Here is a 16,621-nt window from a genome sequence, read left to right on the forward strand (position 1 = left end):
AAAATGAGGTGTGATTCTCTCTGTAGGCCCTGTGGGGCTCCTTTTTGCATGCCAGACCTTTTTAGGACAGATCACATGTGTCAAACATGTAAATCCTGGGAATAAATACCCACACACAGAGGCCGCTGCAGTGCAGAGACTATCAGGATTTGTGGCGCACGCTCCATGAAGCAAACGCAGCCTGTTGCAGATCACAACAACAATGCAATCCATATGTAGACGTTCTACCTACCATACGAGTGGGAAATCTGGAAAATAGACCCACGCTCGCATCGCTGCCGATGTTTATCGCAGAGTGCCTCTGCCTCATGGCACCATTTTAACTTGATTGCTCCACATTAACGTTACAGAGGATTGCTGAAGAGCGTTCGTAAACCGAGCCGGAGGCGCTCATCAGCGCCAGAAAAACCATCCGGACTGAGAAGCAGCAGCAGATGTTTATGCAAAGCTTACAGTGTGCAAGGCCCCATTATGTGAGCTTCCTTCCAACGTTCAAAGCTATCTTACGAGTGAAGTCATTGGTTGAGAATGCAGAATTCTGGCACGCGTGGAATGCAGGACACTGAAAAAAGACCAAATGAAATCAAACTTGACCCCGTTTACTTTCTTAATACAATATATTTGTCTTTGTAATCTTTCATAAAAAATATAACTATAACAACACTGAAACAACTTTTCTTTTCAACTGATGTCATAGATCCCTCTTATTTTTCATTCTCCTCTGATCCACCCACTCTATATTTTGTGCTCATTTAAAATCTTGCTTCACCCAAAAATGTAGGAATAATGCATATACACAGCCACACACGCACACACAAATGCATAAATGCACGCGCACACACACACACACACACACACACACACACACACACACACACACAACAACAGCAACAATCAATTCTTGATGGATAAAATTATGGCAAAAGTCTCAACAATTTTTTCTCATTGAATATTCTATTTCACTCAGAAATGCATCAGATTACACAACTCTGCCAACCAGGGTTATTATAGTTGACTAAAACAAAAACCATTAAAAAAAAACATTCTGTTACTTGAAATAAAATAAATGCTGAATAAAATAAAATAAATATTTTATCAGAAGCTATCAGAAGCACGGTATACATGTTCAACACAAAAATTAAGTAAAGTTGTTTTCACCAAAGGTCAACAGCAAAAATACTTGTACATAAAGTAAGATTAAATACATAAAGTGTATTTGTATTATTTAATGTAATATTTCATTGTGCACATTTGAGAACACACTAAAATATATTTGTATTTTTATTTCAGTGACAACAGTCTACATAAAATTAAGTTTATATTGTGACTTTAGCAGGTTAACCACAGTGTCAATTTCTTGTTCTTGTTTATAAGTGCTTTTGCAAATCTCTTTCCAGCTTTTATCCTGACTCCACTGGCAGGATGATTAGCTTGAATCTAGCAATAACACCCTCTCCTAGTGTGCAACAGACTTCTAAAGATTCTTTGTGCTTGGATTTGTTATATTTGTGTCTGGTCGGAGGTCTGGGGGAAGAAAGGCAGCTTTCTTGGCTCGGAGAATCAGATTAAACGCAATGGCAGGCGCTATTACAGTGTCATCAAGTGATTCAGTATACACATAGCAGGGACATCTGCCCAGTCTTTGAATGGCCTCATCCATTCTGGATTTTCGTGTGGTAGATGCTCCTCCAGGGATGCTGGGTAATGGCTCCCCACCTCACACTTTCCTCTAGTTTACCAGCCTCTACTGCCACTCCTACTGCCTTAAATCAGCCCCAGGGCCAAATAAACTCTCTCTGTGCCATACAGATTTGATTCATTTAGAGGCACGTTCTGTCCCACACAGCAAAATCCATTTGTTTTCTTATATAGCTCTCTATTTACAGTGGAGAATATGAGTCTGGTCTGAAACTGGAGCGAGAGACTCCATCCACACCAACGCAGACAGTTTTTTGGAATCAACCTGTCAATGAAGAGACGTGGCGGGAAAAAAAGGGATATGACTCAGGCTGGATTTCCAGAAAGGGGTTAAATATGAGACGAAGGAAGCAAGGGCTGCTGATAACAACGCAGGAATGTAGTACTAATAACAACCTGTTTTCTAAATCGGATGCTGCTTATTTACATTTAAAGAAAGAAGAGGGGATTTACGGCACACGTGGGTCCAGGCAGATCTGGAAGGTGAAAAAGCACCTAATGATTTCAAAACAGCCTAATAAAGTCAAAAATCTAGAAATATATCTGCCTTTTAAACATGCTTCCCTGTCTTCCAGGTGCAGGCATGCTCTGAATTCTTTTGCTCGTGGTGGCTTTTTTACACACACAGCCAAAGGAGGGACAGAAAACCCTCTCTGTGGACTCTCGGCAGAGAAAAACATCTCATCCCTGACAATTTGATTAACAGCCATATTTCGTGCCAAAGTCCCCCTGGTCTGAAAGATGCTCTCTGTCACACACTTCTTAGGTTACTCAGCAATCAGAGAGGAGTGAAACAAGAAAGTAAAGCGAGAGAGAGAGAGGGAGCGAAAAGAAAGAGCGAGAGAAAGGGCTATTTAAGTGGTGTTATCTCAGCCTTCCGAGCTCCTTGGCTATTCCAGCACATTCCAAAAGCTTCACATCCGTCGTCCACATTACACTCCGCACCCATGGGACTCCACTTTCCTTTCCCCATATGGTCATTTTAAGGCTAAAGGAAGGGCATGTCAGCAAAGAAATGAGTTTGGTACTAGATAGATATTACAATGAGTTAAGTGCTACCTGTAACCACTAAAAAACCTAAAAACTGAGCCAGAGTATCCAATTACAAACCAAAGTAATGCTGAAAAGTGGCACTACTTCATTGTTTGGGACATTCATGTGTGGCCCAATCAGAATATCTAATCAGACCTTCCCACTCTGTAGAAAAAAACATCATATTTGACCAATTTCGACAACCAAAAGCAGAGGCAGCCTGATTATAATAAGAGCATTTCATGCAGCCAGAAATTCGCCGATATTAAAATGTGAGCCTACATTTAAATAATGTTTTTGCTTTTTCATTACCCCTGGTCCACATAATGCCTGTGTTATTCAGAACTTCAAAATCCAATCATTTATTTCATGGTGTTGTAATCTAACATACTCTGGTGAGTCAGAACGTTTGGAGGATGATTAATTCGCCCTTAAACATTTTGAATCCCGAATTTGTCGCATGTGGGTGGTGCATGTTTCTAAAACTGGTAAAAATTGTATATTGTTTTGTTAATCTTTGGAGAGTTTACATAATCATAACTCCGCTGAATACCAAAATCACTTCAAAGTCCTAAATCACGTTGTCCTACCCTGCGTAATATATGTACCGAAAAGCGTGTGCGAGTGCAGCTCTTGAACAGCAAACACAGCACCTCTGGGAAACAAACTTCTTCTTTATTCCTTCTATGCAATTGCTGACTACCTGTTCAGGTGGTGAAATATGAAGAGTAGGTTGCCCCCAGGCTGAAGGTCTCTACTTCTCTGGGCAGAACATACCACCTGCTCTTTCCTCCAACAAATAGTCAACATGAAAAGCATTTTTGCCCCCAAAACTGCTCAAATCCAGATGGAGAACATAATTCACTTATATACAGTAGAATGACAGATGTGTGATAATTTTGACTTTTCTAGGAATACTTCAGGTTCAATACAAGCTCAAAGAACAGCATTTGATGAATAATGTTTTTACCATAACAAATCATTTTAATGTGTCCATCATTCTCTTAAAAAAAAAAAAAAGAAGATAAAATAAAATAGAGGTTAATCTGAGGCACTTACAATGTAAGAGCATGTAGCAAAAAAAATGATCACTTAAGGAAGAAATGTATACTGTAGCTTATAATAGTTAAAGCACTTCTATTCTTCTGTTAAAGCTTGTAAATTATTTGAGCCGTAAAGCCGTTGAAATCATAATTTCTAGTTGTTTTAGGTTTGTTGGATTTACATCATGGCAACAAAATGATAAAATTGGATATTTTTTCCCACACTAAGTTCACGTTAACACACATATTATTATTGTCTTGTGGCTATCCTAAGATAGTGAGTATTTTAATGTTTGTGGATTGGCCCCATTCACTTCCATTGTGAGTGCCTCAAAAAAGTTTAAATGTAGGTTGAATTTAATTTGTGGTATTCAACTTTGTAACAGCCATCTGCCCTGTAAATTGAGCCTAAGTTGTGTTGAACCCGGAATATTCCTTTAAGATGTGAAGAGCTAGTGAGATTTTTAAAGGGATAGTTCACTTTGAAATTAAATTTTGGTATGTTTTAGCTTACCTCAAGGGCATCCAAGATGTAGGTGTCTTTTTTTCTGCAGTAGTTTCAATTTTGATATTTTTAGGTCAAACCGTTCTTGTCTGTCAGTAATTTAATGCAGGTCTATGGTTACTGTCTCAAAGAGCATGCACAGAGTCCAAATTAAAACAATTCCCCGTCGTCCAAATTAAACAATTCCCCATCGTAAGTACACATTGATGGCCTAAGACACGAAAGAGCGGTTTGTGTGAGAAAACGAACAGTATTTATATCGTTGTTACCTCTTGAACACAGCACACGTCCAAGTGATCTGAGGGCGCGGGCGGGTATAGATATATACACTAGATGTCGTCTTGGCTACAGTTTCGTTCCAATGAACTGCAGTAGCCAAGGCGACAACTAGTGTAGGCTATATATCTATACCCGCCCGCGCCCTCAGATCACTTGGACGTGTGCTGTGTTCAAGAGGTAACAACGATATAAATACTGTTCGTTTTCTCACACAAACCGCTCGTTTCGTGTCTTAGGCCATCAATGTGTACTTACGATAGGGAATTATTTAATTTGGACGATGGGGAATTGTTTTAATTTGGACTCTGTGCATGCTCTTTGAGACCGTGACCATAGACCTGCTGCATTATATGACTGACAGACAAGAACGGTTTGACCTAAAAATATCAAAATTGAAACTACTGTGGAAAAAAAGACACCTACATCTTGGATGCCCTTGAGGTAAGCTAAAACATACCAAAATTTAATTTCAAAGTGAACTATCCCTTTAAGGCATGATTCTGCATATCCCCCCACCCCACACTCTCCTCGGGTGCCAGTCCAAACTGCCTCAGAGTTCAGACAGATCTAACAGGCTATATAAGGTCAAATGCTAGTCTCAGCAGTAGAGTAATTGCCAAGTAATTGACCGAGATGAGCTATTTATACAGTGTAAAAGTACACAAAATGCACTTCAAGTGGGTTGGCAATTACTCATGAGAACGTCTGGATGCATAATATTGAGCAGGAACATCCTAGAATTCCTTTAACCTGTCTCTCTACAAATTATTTATGTGGACATATCTGAATCTCTCCCAAAAGCACTAGTGATGGTGGTGGTGTGCTTGTCTTAACATACAGCAACAATCCAATGACTTAATTGGCAGCTGCAACAATACAGCTTTGGATTCTACATAAAAGACATCAGTAAATAAAGCTATTACCCACCTACTGTCACTAAACACCTTACATCATTGACATAGCGTGGGAAAACACAATGAAATAAGATTTCTCTAAGCTGCAGAAGCCCTGAGTCTCGCAGAAAAGCAGCCGATGCCCATATTTGCACATCTGGCATATGAAGTATTCCAACTATGTCCTGCTGTGGTGTAAAAGAGGTGTTAAGGGACAGAAAGTGAGCGCCTTCAAAGTTGAGGAAAGTGCTGTGCCCTTCCTCTGAAGATCTGAAGATACGAGCATCTTGTGTTTACGTCATCACCCTGTAGCCGTCACAGCCTAGAACCTTCCCTACGTGATCGGTCAGCCATACACAGGATGGAAGTGTGATGATGTTCCTCGCAGTAATATTTCCTCAAGCTTCAAAAAGCCTGTCATCAGATTCTAGGACTTCACGAATCAGACTCAGAGGAATCGAGCCAAGAATAACGTCCCGGTGGGATTGCTGTTTTTTTCTGCACTGGGACAGCAGTCATTCGGGTATTTGGGAGGAAGCACAGCGCACACTATCAGGCCTGGCCTTTCTTGACTTCTTAATCTTTACTTCCTTCCCTCCAGAGAACCACCAGCAGCACCACTTGTATGTCCAAAGCCCCAGCTGCAAATGAACAAGCATGATATAAAAGCAGATATTGGCTTGGCCCCAAGGATTTGGGCCCACATACTTCCCAATTTTCAGATTAAACAGCTCCTGTCTCTGAAGTGGTTCCAGGAGCGAATGGCTTTTGTTGCTGGAAATAATCAACACATCCTCTCCCACATCCTGGGGGATCGGCATCTCAAAGTGCCCCTCTCCTGGCCCCAAATGTACTTTGTTGATCACTCTTTTTCGCTCTGATTTGTACTTCAAGAATGGCTTGGAGGACTGTACCATTCCCTAGAGAAGGGGCGGCCGACTGTCTCCTGCTGTGATCCGTACAGGGCAAAGGACAGGGAGTATGAGTATCCGTTTCTCTCGCACACAGACATATTTCTGTCATCCACTGGCAGTTTTTGCAAGGAGGCTACTAAAAACAGGCTGTAATAAACGGTGAGTTAACTAAATTCTATCCAGACCAAAAAAAACCTGCAGTCCTGAGTCCTGTGCATCACATTAGCTCAAGCAGAAAAGGAGTAACTAATTCAGGAAAAGAAAAACACAGGAGTGACCGCTGTTAAGATGCATGCCCAGTGCTAATTAGAATGTGACATTTTCTCTCTGTGAATGGCTGGAACCAGCCTGGGGCACTGGGTAATGACCTCATATCCTGTGGAATACTTATTCCTGGACAAGGAGATGGTGGGAAATACAGGAAGACCTGTGGTCACCTTTCTTACTAGTGTTTGCTTATATCCAAAGCGATTGCTTCACTGAAAATTGTGCAATGCCTGAAATTCCACATCGAATTCTGGTTAAGGAATGATTTTAAGAAAACAGAGCTTGGTATACTTTAAACACAAACAAAAACACAGTGCACGCATACAAATCATTGAGCATTTCCTGAACAGTGACCTTCCTGAGCAGTGTAAGGAAAATGAGTTTCACTGCAGCCATTTAAACAGATCCAACAGGTTCTCACCACCTAAAGCCACCCAGACTACTAAACAAACAGCACGGTTAGCCAAAAAGAGCATTTAAATCGGTCAATTCATAAAAAATGTGGCATGCTGAAGGGCAATGCCCAAAAGGAATCAGTGGGAACAGCTGCCAAGCAATGGCTTGATATATATGTTTCACTTCTAAAAACCTCTGCTGCTTTAGTTTACCACTGTTGATGAGAACCTACTGATACATATATACGTATGCAGAGTTAACTAACATGAGACTGAGAGGGAGTGTGCAAAAACTGGCGAAAACCAGTTTTTCTGTAAGTTGTTTTCACTGAAAAATAACTGCAATTATGTTTTAAAACAAAACAATTCAGCCAGAAATGATCATGTAATAATCCTCATTTTGTTTCAAATCTGTACGACTTTCTTTTTTCCATGAAACACATAAGGAGACATTTTTGAAAAATGTCCTGGTCACTGCTTTCCATGCAATAATGATGAAAAGAATACAATGCACCAAAAAGCTTCAGAAGACTTGAAATACAATGCATGAATTTTATGGACCACATTTATGATACTGTATGATTTATAGAGCATTTTGTCCTTTTTAAAGTTTAGAAACATTTTTAACATTTATTCATTGCAATCGCACAGAAAAAAAAAGAAGAAAAACTATCTCCTTTTGCATTCCAAGGATGAAAGTAAGAGGGGGGATTTGTAAATCATGACATTCCTTTAAGTAGCCAAACAGGGGATAAAACGGATCAGTTCAGTTCTACCTCTACACATTATTTACGATTGCTGCACAATACAGATCAAACAAAATATTATTATTTCAGAATCACATTTGAGATAAATGCACCACCTACCTGGCCATGCCCAGACTGGAGAACCCTGAGGGAACAATGAGCACATCTAGACGTGAGAATGGATGGACACCAAGAAGAGAGTGAGCTGCGGTCATACAGAGAGGCAGTAGGGGTAGAACCATATCCTTTGCCTTTTGCAGGTGGCAGGGTGGGGCAAATACCCGGTGAGGAATAACAGTCTGTGTCCTAGCAGCGCTAAGCATGAAGCGACAGGGATAATCCACGTGGGAGCAAACATATTGCTGATCAGCGCTGTCCAAAGAAAGACTGCAAAACAGAGAAATATGCTAATATTAACGCAGAATACACTATAAAGAGTATTAGTTGTAGGCTTTGATTCAGCATATAGTAAACAAGAATCAACACAGAGTCACTACTGTATGCAAGCAACCCAAGTCCAATCACAATTCAGTATGCAGATAGATGAGAAGGAAGACCATTATTCCATTAGCAATGTAATATGCAAATATTGTGACATTTAATCAATGTCATCACAACATAAAAAGAAAAAATTCTGCATTTGTTTTATCACTGTTTTTACTTTGGAAAGTATTTGGAAACCTATCTAGACAGAAAGCCGGGATGTATGATAGAGATGTGTGTATATTATTGGAACGTATAATAAACATAATAACTTTTTTCCATATTTATTTTATAAGGAATATACTATAGAAGTGCACTCTTTGCAAACCAAATTTAGCACATAAAAAAAAAAAACTTTAAATTATACATACACCTTTGGAACAAACTAAAAACAAAATTATACATACACCTTTGGAACAAAACAAAACAAAAAGCAGTGGACACATTTTTAAAAGTAGGGCTGCACGAAAAAATAGATTTTATCGAGATCGCGATAAAATTTACGTCGATAACGACGATAAGCTATGGACATTTTTACTCAACATGGATTAATCCCTATCACACAGCAGGAAAAAACGCGACATCAGCAAGTCAGTGTATGTCGCTAATAACGCTAATACTAAAAAGTGACTTCTGTGTGAATGAACGCGCGGTTTGTCTGATACACAAACTCACTCACATGTGAAGCTCACGGTGTTTTCAGCGTCTATACCGTCTCAATATGTGCAGACCTGAACACATAAACTTCACCTCCTTTGAGAGTCACTTTACAAGCTTTTCACCGTTTCATTTGAGAAAAAACTACCGTCAGTTACACACTGAAACTAAAAATGAAACATTTTCACGACAACCCGTCAAAATAAAAGTTCGGATTAACTTCAAGAAATTATGACTGAAATATATCACTACTGTATACTAAAATGTACTTCTCAAAGTAATAATAATAATAATAATATTTCTAAGGAATATCATACAACCAAGATATTTTTTCATCCATGTTTTAAAGTTATACACTTATTTGACAAAAAAATACAAATGCAATGTTTTGTTGTAAATTAATGTTGTATTTTCATTTGATTACATTTTAAAAACTCGATTAAATTGTTACAGTTTATAAAAATTTGTATTAAATAATAAAACTGAATTTCTCATGCTATATCGTTCTGTTTATTCTAAACGCGTGCTTGTCTGAAGCTTTAATACAGAGCTTGTTACAGCAGGATGGAATCTGATTGGCTGTCAATGTTTTTATCGTGCATTGGCAGGATAAAATCGTTCTAAAGTGATTCCAAAAATATAATTTCTCTGTGCCATTATCGTTATAGCTGTGGTGTGGAGACGGCTATTCTTTAATATTGAGAACGATTTTTAGAACTATATCTTTATCGTTATCGTCCTTGGTGTGAACAGGCCTTAAAGGGTGAGTTCACCCAAAAATGAAAATTCTGTCAGTAATTACTCACCCTCATGTTGTTCCAACCCCGTAAGACCTTTGTTCATCTTCGGAACACAAATTAAGATATTTTCGAGGTTTTTTTACGTAGTGTAATAGTGTAGCGCGTCTGTGTTTCACGTCACCACGTATCACACACATGATACGTCCGATAGAGTCGCTTAATAGTGAGCCTACGTGGTGACGTGCAACACAGACGCGCTACGCTTAAACACTACGTAAAAAAACTCGAGGTCCAGAGAGAAGGAAATGAAAAGTGGAATAAAGTCGTTATTTTTGTTTGTTTTTGCGCACAAAAAGTATTCTCATCGCTTTATAAACTTAAGATTGAGCCACTGGAGTCACTTGGACTATATTAACAATGTCTTTAATACATTTTCTGGGCCAGCAAGTTAAGGTGTCCATAAGCCTGTGGAGGAGTGATCCAGCTCTCAGATTTCATCAAAAATATCTTAATTTGTGTTCCGAAGATGAACGAAAGTCTTACGGGGTTGGAACAACATGAGGGTGAGTAATTACTGACAGAATTTTCATTTTTGGGTGAACTAACCCTTTAATGTGTTTTATATTTTTGGGTGAACTAACACTTTAATGTTGTTAATAATGTGGTAATACCTCTTGTTCTTGTGGCATTGAATACAAATGTATCAATGTCATTGGGAGATTTTCAAATCTTAAAAACTGTCAAATTTGCCAAAATAATAGGCTACCGAAGATCTCCAAAATCTACAAAAAAGTCTTAACAGTGAATATTTTTTTCTAGACTTACACTTAGTCACATCACATGAACAACATACCTGGGTACTTTGACACAAGTTTCGTCTGTCTTTTCCATCTCAAAGTTGGGAACGTTTACTCCAGCCTCTAGCCATTGCCCTACTGCTATGGTAAAGGTAGAGGCTGGCATTGGCATCGTAACATAATAATCCCACTGCAGAAAACCTGAACAGAGTAGAGAAAAGACTTCAGAATTTTCCATAATAAAATTATTGCACTAAATTACACCTCTGTGATTATGAACTGCTGAATTAGGGTTTCAACTGTACCTGTCTCTGTAGGCTTAGAAAAGGCTTCATTTTCCCCACTCATAAGAACAGTGTAATCGCACGGAGCTCTCACACATGCTTGCCACGTTGACATGGCAACAGGTGGCTCCTGGCACGGGAAGAGAGCTCTGTTGTTGATGGGCGAGCCCATGGTATATACACAGCATCTAAATGATAAGGATGGGTATAAATATAGTCTTTTACTCTATGCCAGTGTTTCTTGCTATGCTTTTCAGAGATGGTGCTGAATCTAAAGCCTCGCAGAATTGAGATGTGAGAGTGTGAGAAGATAAAAAAAGAATCTGAGAAGATAAAAAAGGTTGTTACAACAATACCAAGAAAACATTTTTGCAGGTTGCACGGCTTACTGATCCATGTAGTCTGATTCATGAACAAGTAACTCTTTTAAACAGTTATTTTTAGTGAATCAAAAACATACACCGCAACCAATGCTGTCCAATTCACGAACAAATGACGCCAATCCTTTTAATGAATCATTCAAAAGAATCATTAAATCATTCACGTACTTGAGTTTTTTGTTTGAATCAATTTGACGAATGTTTCACTGAATTAACTCACTTGAAATGTCACAGCAGTTACTGAATAAATATTGTTATCATTTCTTTTATTGATGGAATTTTATGATTAAAAGAAATATATATTTCTGTAATGTACCAGGAGGGTTCCCTTTACCCTCTTTAAAAGAGGGGTTTTGTGCCATAAAAGAGTCGTTTTGGTTTTTAAACAGTTATTAACCCTTGTCCATCTTTTTTTTTTTTTCATGTTTTTTTTTTTTTTGATAATTTTTTCTTTGTTAAGGCCAACTGCATAAATGTAGGCACAAATGTGCATTTTTATTGGAATTTTACTATTTCACCCCCATTTCCTTTAATGAATCTATTTTACACTATATACTATAGGTACACAAAATAGGGACCTTAAGGACCTTAAGAACAAAAATATGGAAGCGTATTGCATTCACTTGAGGACAAAAAATCTACTCTGTTTTTCTGAATTAACGAGTTAATTATCTCAGAATTACAAGATAATTTTTCATGAAAATTTTTTTTGCTATGTTTTTCTGAATTAACGAGTTAATTATCTCAGAATTACGAGATAATTTTTTCTTGAAATAAAAATATTTGCTCTGTTTTTCTGAATTAATGACTTAATTATCTCAGAATTACGAGATAATTTTTCATGAATAAAAAGTTTTTGCACTGTTTTTCTGAATTAATGACTTAATTATCTCAGAATTATGAGATAATTTTTCATAAAAAAAATATTTTGTTCTGTTTTTCTGAATTAACGACTTAATTATCTCAGAATTCTGAGATAATTAAGTCATTAATTCAGAAAAACAGAGCAAATATTTTTATTTCAAGAAAAGATTATCTCAGAATTCTGAGATAATTAAGTCATTAATTCAGAAAAACAGAGCAAAAACTTTTTATTCATGAAAAATTATCTCGTAATTCTGAGATAATTAACTCATTAATTCAGAAAAACAGAGTCGATTTTTTTTCCTCAAGTGAATGCAATACGCTTCAGTACAAAAAAGTACCAATTGAAACCCATTAAAACTTTTAATCCCAGTTAATTTTTAATAGCCATTTAACTATAAAAACTACTTTCATTCTGTTGGCAAGGCTTCAAAATTATTTTTTTTACTAGCTTTGTTCCTGTTTTCTTATGGATATTATAGAGCCAATTTGATAAATTATGCAGCTATAATTGTGTGGGTGTGCTGGTATGAATGTCAGAGTGTGGTTTGTATGCGTGTAAGAAAAAAATTGTGTGCATGTAATATTTGAGAGAGAGAAACTCTACTGTAGTAAAAATCACAGATTCAAACACTGTGTGTGCCAGTGAAGCTTTGCTGGCATCTAAAGGGGAAAATTTGGTATTTTTGTTTTTTTTTGCCTTTTTTTACTTCATCAATAATCTGCCATGGGTCTTCTTTAAAATGAGAATGAGCTTCAAATTTTTAAGACAGTTTTTTGACACAGACATTTTTGTATGTATCTATTTTTTTTTTCTTAGCACGAAGAAGAACCATTTTCTCACCATAAAGAATATTTTGTGGATTGGAAAGATTTTATGGATGTTAAAAGATCTTCACTGAACCATAGATGCCAATTAAAGACCTTTATTTTTAAGAGTGTATAATTTACAGCATTGGCTGATGCGGCAAAAAGGACATTATAAGTCTGAATGAATACCCAGGCCTAGTTGTTGGTGCATGTAAATATAAACATGGTTGGTACCTGCTATCCTGGTCTTTTGTCCACCTCACAGAACCACCTGTGGGCTTAGTTTCATACCAGATTCTGACAGCAGACGGGAAGTCATGAGGGGAGTAAACCCCTTCCTTCCTGACCTGAAGACTCCACTGGTCCACGTGGAACCGTAGAGGTTGTGCATTTAGGACGGTAGGGGAACGGCTGCACTGAAGGTATAGCTCGTGCTGCGATCTCCAGCAGACTGAAGGCATAGAGACCAGCCTCTGTACCAGACTGGATGACGGATGATCCGCATTTGCATACCAATGGTCTATGTCAAGTTTCTTTAAATTAGATACTGTAGTTACATCCACCTCTTCCACTTTTGACACCATCAGGTCACAACAATCCAGCACCAAGGTGAATTCTTCACTCTCATCACCCCAAAAGACATCACTGACATCATTTCCTCCACTTAAACATGATGGTTCCTCAGGGGGTATCAACTCATTTGGCTCAGGTGTGATGGGAGAACTTACGTCATGTTTAGATGACACCTGAGATATGTTTTGCACCTCTGTGTTTGATACAGATCCCGGTTCACCTTGCTTGCAGGAACCAATAGCGGGCTCCAGAAACAGAACAATGCTGCCACCAATGACCTTCCTTTGAAAGTTAACAGTGAGGTCAAGCACATAGTGTCGGACGAGCATATGGTTGGTGTTAGCCCGCAGGGGCAGGTCATCTTTATTAGGATCCAGATCAACATCAGGGTTACTTTCCATAACTGATGGGGATGTTCTTTAAGCAGGAACAGATCTTGAAACCAGACTGAAATATCATTAGGAATAATGTTAACAGAATGCCATTTGTAAAAAATGATTCGGGCTCTCACAAAAATTCCACTCGTTATTCAGTCTGCATCTGGTCCTGAGGCATTTAATAGCCTGTAATTATAAATGTTAAAGAAAATATTACTTGAATGAATCTATTAAAGGTAAATATACAATCTCATCATTAAACAGCAATACTGATACTTAAGATGGACCTCTTGAATAGCATAAACAACCCCAGGCCATCATACATTCTATTATTCAGTATTATCCAAAATAATTACATGGGTAGTTGACATTCAAGCAGTGTGACATGCTATATTTTTAAAACTATTTTGAACAATATATATATACACAGTATATACAGTGGGGAGAACAAGTATTTGATACACTGCCGATTTTGCAGGTTTTCCCACTTACAAAGCATGTAGAAGTCTGTAATTTTTATCATAGGTACTCTTCAACTGTGAGTGACCGAATCTAAAACAAAAATCCAGAAAATCACATTGTATGATTTTTAAGAAATTAATTTGCATTTTATTGCATGACATAAGTATTTGATACATCAGAAAAGCAGAACTTAATATTTGGTACAGAAACCTTTTTTGGATGATTACAGAGATCATACATTTCCTGTAGTTCTTGACCAGGTTTGCACACACTGCAGCAGGGATTTTGGCCCACTCCTCCATACAGACCTTCTCCAGATCCTTAAGGTTTCGGGGCTGTCACTGGGCAATATGGACTTTCAGCTCCCTCCAAATATTTTCTATTGGGTTCAGGTCTGGAGACTGGCTAGGCCACTCCAGGACCTTGAGATGCTTCTTACGGAGCCACTCCTTAGTTGCCCTGGCTGTGTGTTTCAGGTCGTTGTCATGCTGGAAGACCAGGCCACGACCCATCTTCAATGCTCTTACTGAGGGAAGGAGGTTGTTGGCCAAGATCTCGCGATACATGGCCCCATCCATCCTCCCCTCAATGCGGTGCAGTCGTCATGTCCCCTTTGCAGAAAAGCATCCCCAAAGAATGATGTTTCCACCTCTATGCTTCACGGTTGGGATGGTGTTCTTGGGGTTGTACTCATCCTACTTCTTCCTCCAAACACGGCGAGTGGAGTTTAGACCAAAAAGCTCTATTTTTGTCTCATCAGACCACATGACCTTCTCCCATTCCTCCTCTGGATCAAACAGATGGTCATTGGCAAACTTCAGACAGGCCTAGACATGCGCTAGTTTGAGCAGGGGGAACTTGCGTGTGCTGCAGGATTTTAATCCATGACAGCGTAGTGTGTTACTAATGGTTTTCTTTGAGACTGTGGTCCCAGCTCTCTTCAGGTCATTGACCAGGTCCTGCCGTGTAGTTCTGGGCTGATTTCTCACCTTCCTCATGATCATTGATGCCCCACGAGATGAGATCTTGCATGGTGCCCCAGACCGAGGGAGATTGACCGTCATCTTGAACTTCTTCCATTTTCTAATAATTGCGCCAACAGTTGTTGCCTTCTCACCAAGCTGCTTGCCTATTGTCCTGTAGCCCATCCCAGCCTTATGCAGGTCTACAATTTTATCCTGATGTCATTACACAGCTCTCTGGTCTTGGCCATTGTGGAGAGGTTGGAGTCTGTTTGATTGAGTGTGTGGACAGGTGTCTTTTACACAGGTAACAAATTCAAAAAGGTGCGGTTAATACAGGTAAAGAGTGGAGAACAGGAGGGCTTCTTAAAGGAAAAACTAACAGGTCTGTGAGAGCCGGAATTCTTACTGGTTGGTAGGTGATCAAATAATTATGTCATGCAATAAAATGCAAATTAATTATTTAAAAATCATACAATGTAGATTCCGTCTCTCACAGTTGAAGTGTACCTATGATAAAAATTACAGACCTCTACATGCTTTGTAAGTAGGAAAACCTGCAAAATCAGTATATAATTATTATATATATATATTATATTAAAAAATAATATATAATTATTATAATGCACGCAGTTTTTATAACTTCATATGAACGGGAATGTTAAATTGTATTATACATTAAAAAAAAAAACATTTAATTGACGCTCAAAAGGTCTTGCCACAGGATTATTTAAAGGGATAGATCACCCATAGAAATTCTGTCAAAACTCACTTGACCATGTTTTTCTTTCTTTTGAGGAACATAAATTTAGATATTTTGAGAAATGTTGTTAAACAAATAATTTTGGTGAACATTTACTTCCATTGTATGGACAAAAAAATGATAATGACATAATTTACTGAAAAAAATAAAACTAATGGAAGTTACAGCAAAAAAAAAAAAAAACACTTTCCATTACACACACACATACATAACTTAAACTAAAACCTTGATGATGTATGAAAAAGTTCATGTCTATGCTATTTGTGACCTATCAAAATAAAGATTTTTACTAAGAACAAGAGCAATGTTTCAGTATTTCATTGTCTTGTAACTGAGCTGACATTTAAAGAGTAGATTAAACTTCCCTTTAAGCTCTTGAAGTGTACACTTGTGTTCTCTTTCGGTGCAAATGGGAAATATAATACTGTAAGTGGTTCTTAAAGTGACAATTTACAACCGGAGGCCCATAATTAGGTATTAAATCACTCACTTATAGACACTTCCATCTAACACTGTAAATAACCCTTTAAGATAAATACTACTCTCTAGGTGATGACTATAGGCAATCCATTCATATTCATTCTTTCAAAGCAGTTGTTCTCAATTCTGGAGTAGCCGAACCCAATACTGCACATTTTGGATATCTTCTTTAGAGCTTTTCAGTTTGTAGCCCTAAAACCTGGAAGGTTTTTCAGTC

At 38.0% G+C, this 16,621-nt stretch overlaps 1 protein-coding gene across 3 annotated transcripts in view; it reads right to left on the reverse strand.

Moving 5' to 3' along the window:
• aopep (aminopeptidase O (putative)) overlaps nt 1–16,621 on the reverse strand; it is an 87,039-nt gene that overhangs the window by 67,752 nt on the left and 2,666 nt on the right. The window contains exons 2-5 of one of the 3 annotated variants that reach the window (XM_081349678.1): nt 13,022–13,923; nt 10,755–10,921; nt 10,506–10,650; nt 7,893–8,159 (exon numbers count right to left, since the gene is read on the reverse strand). In XM_081349678.1, the coding sequence (XP_081205804.1) occupies nt 7,893–8,159; nt 10,506–10,650; nt 10,755–10,921; nt 13,022–13,761 (1,319 nt within the window). In that variant the 5' untranslated portion in view covers nt 13,762–13,923. The remainder of the gene's footprint in view (nt 1–7,892; nt 8,160–10,505; nt 10,651–10,754; nt 10,922–13,021; nt 13,924–16,621) is intronic. The other 2 variants (XM_081349679.1, XM_081349680.1) reach the window with 2 other exon arrangements.

The sequence above is a fragment of the Scardinius erythrophthalmus genome, assembly GCF_964197995.2.
Source record: "Scardinius erythrophthalmus genome assembly, chromosome: 20".
Taxonomy (NCBI): Eukaryota; Metazoa; Chordata; class Actinopteri; order Cypriniformes; family Leuciscidae; genus Scardinius; species Scardinius erythrophthalmus.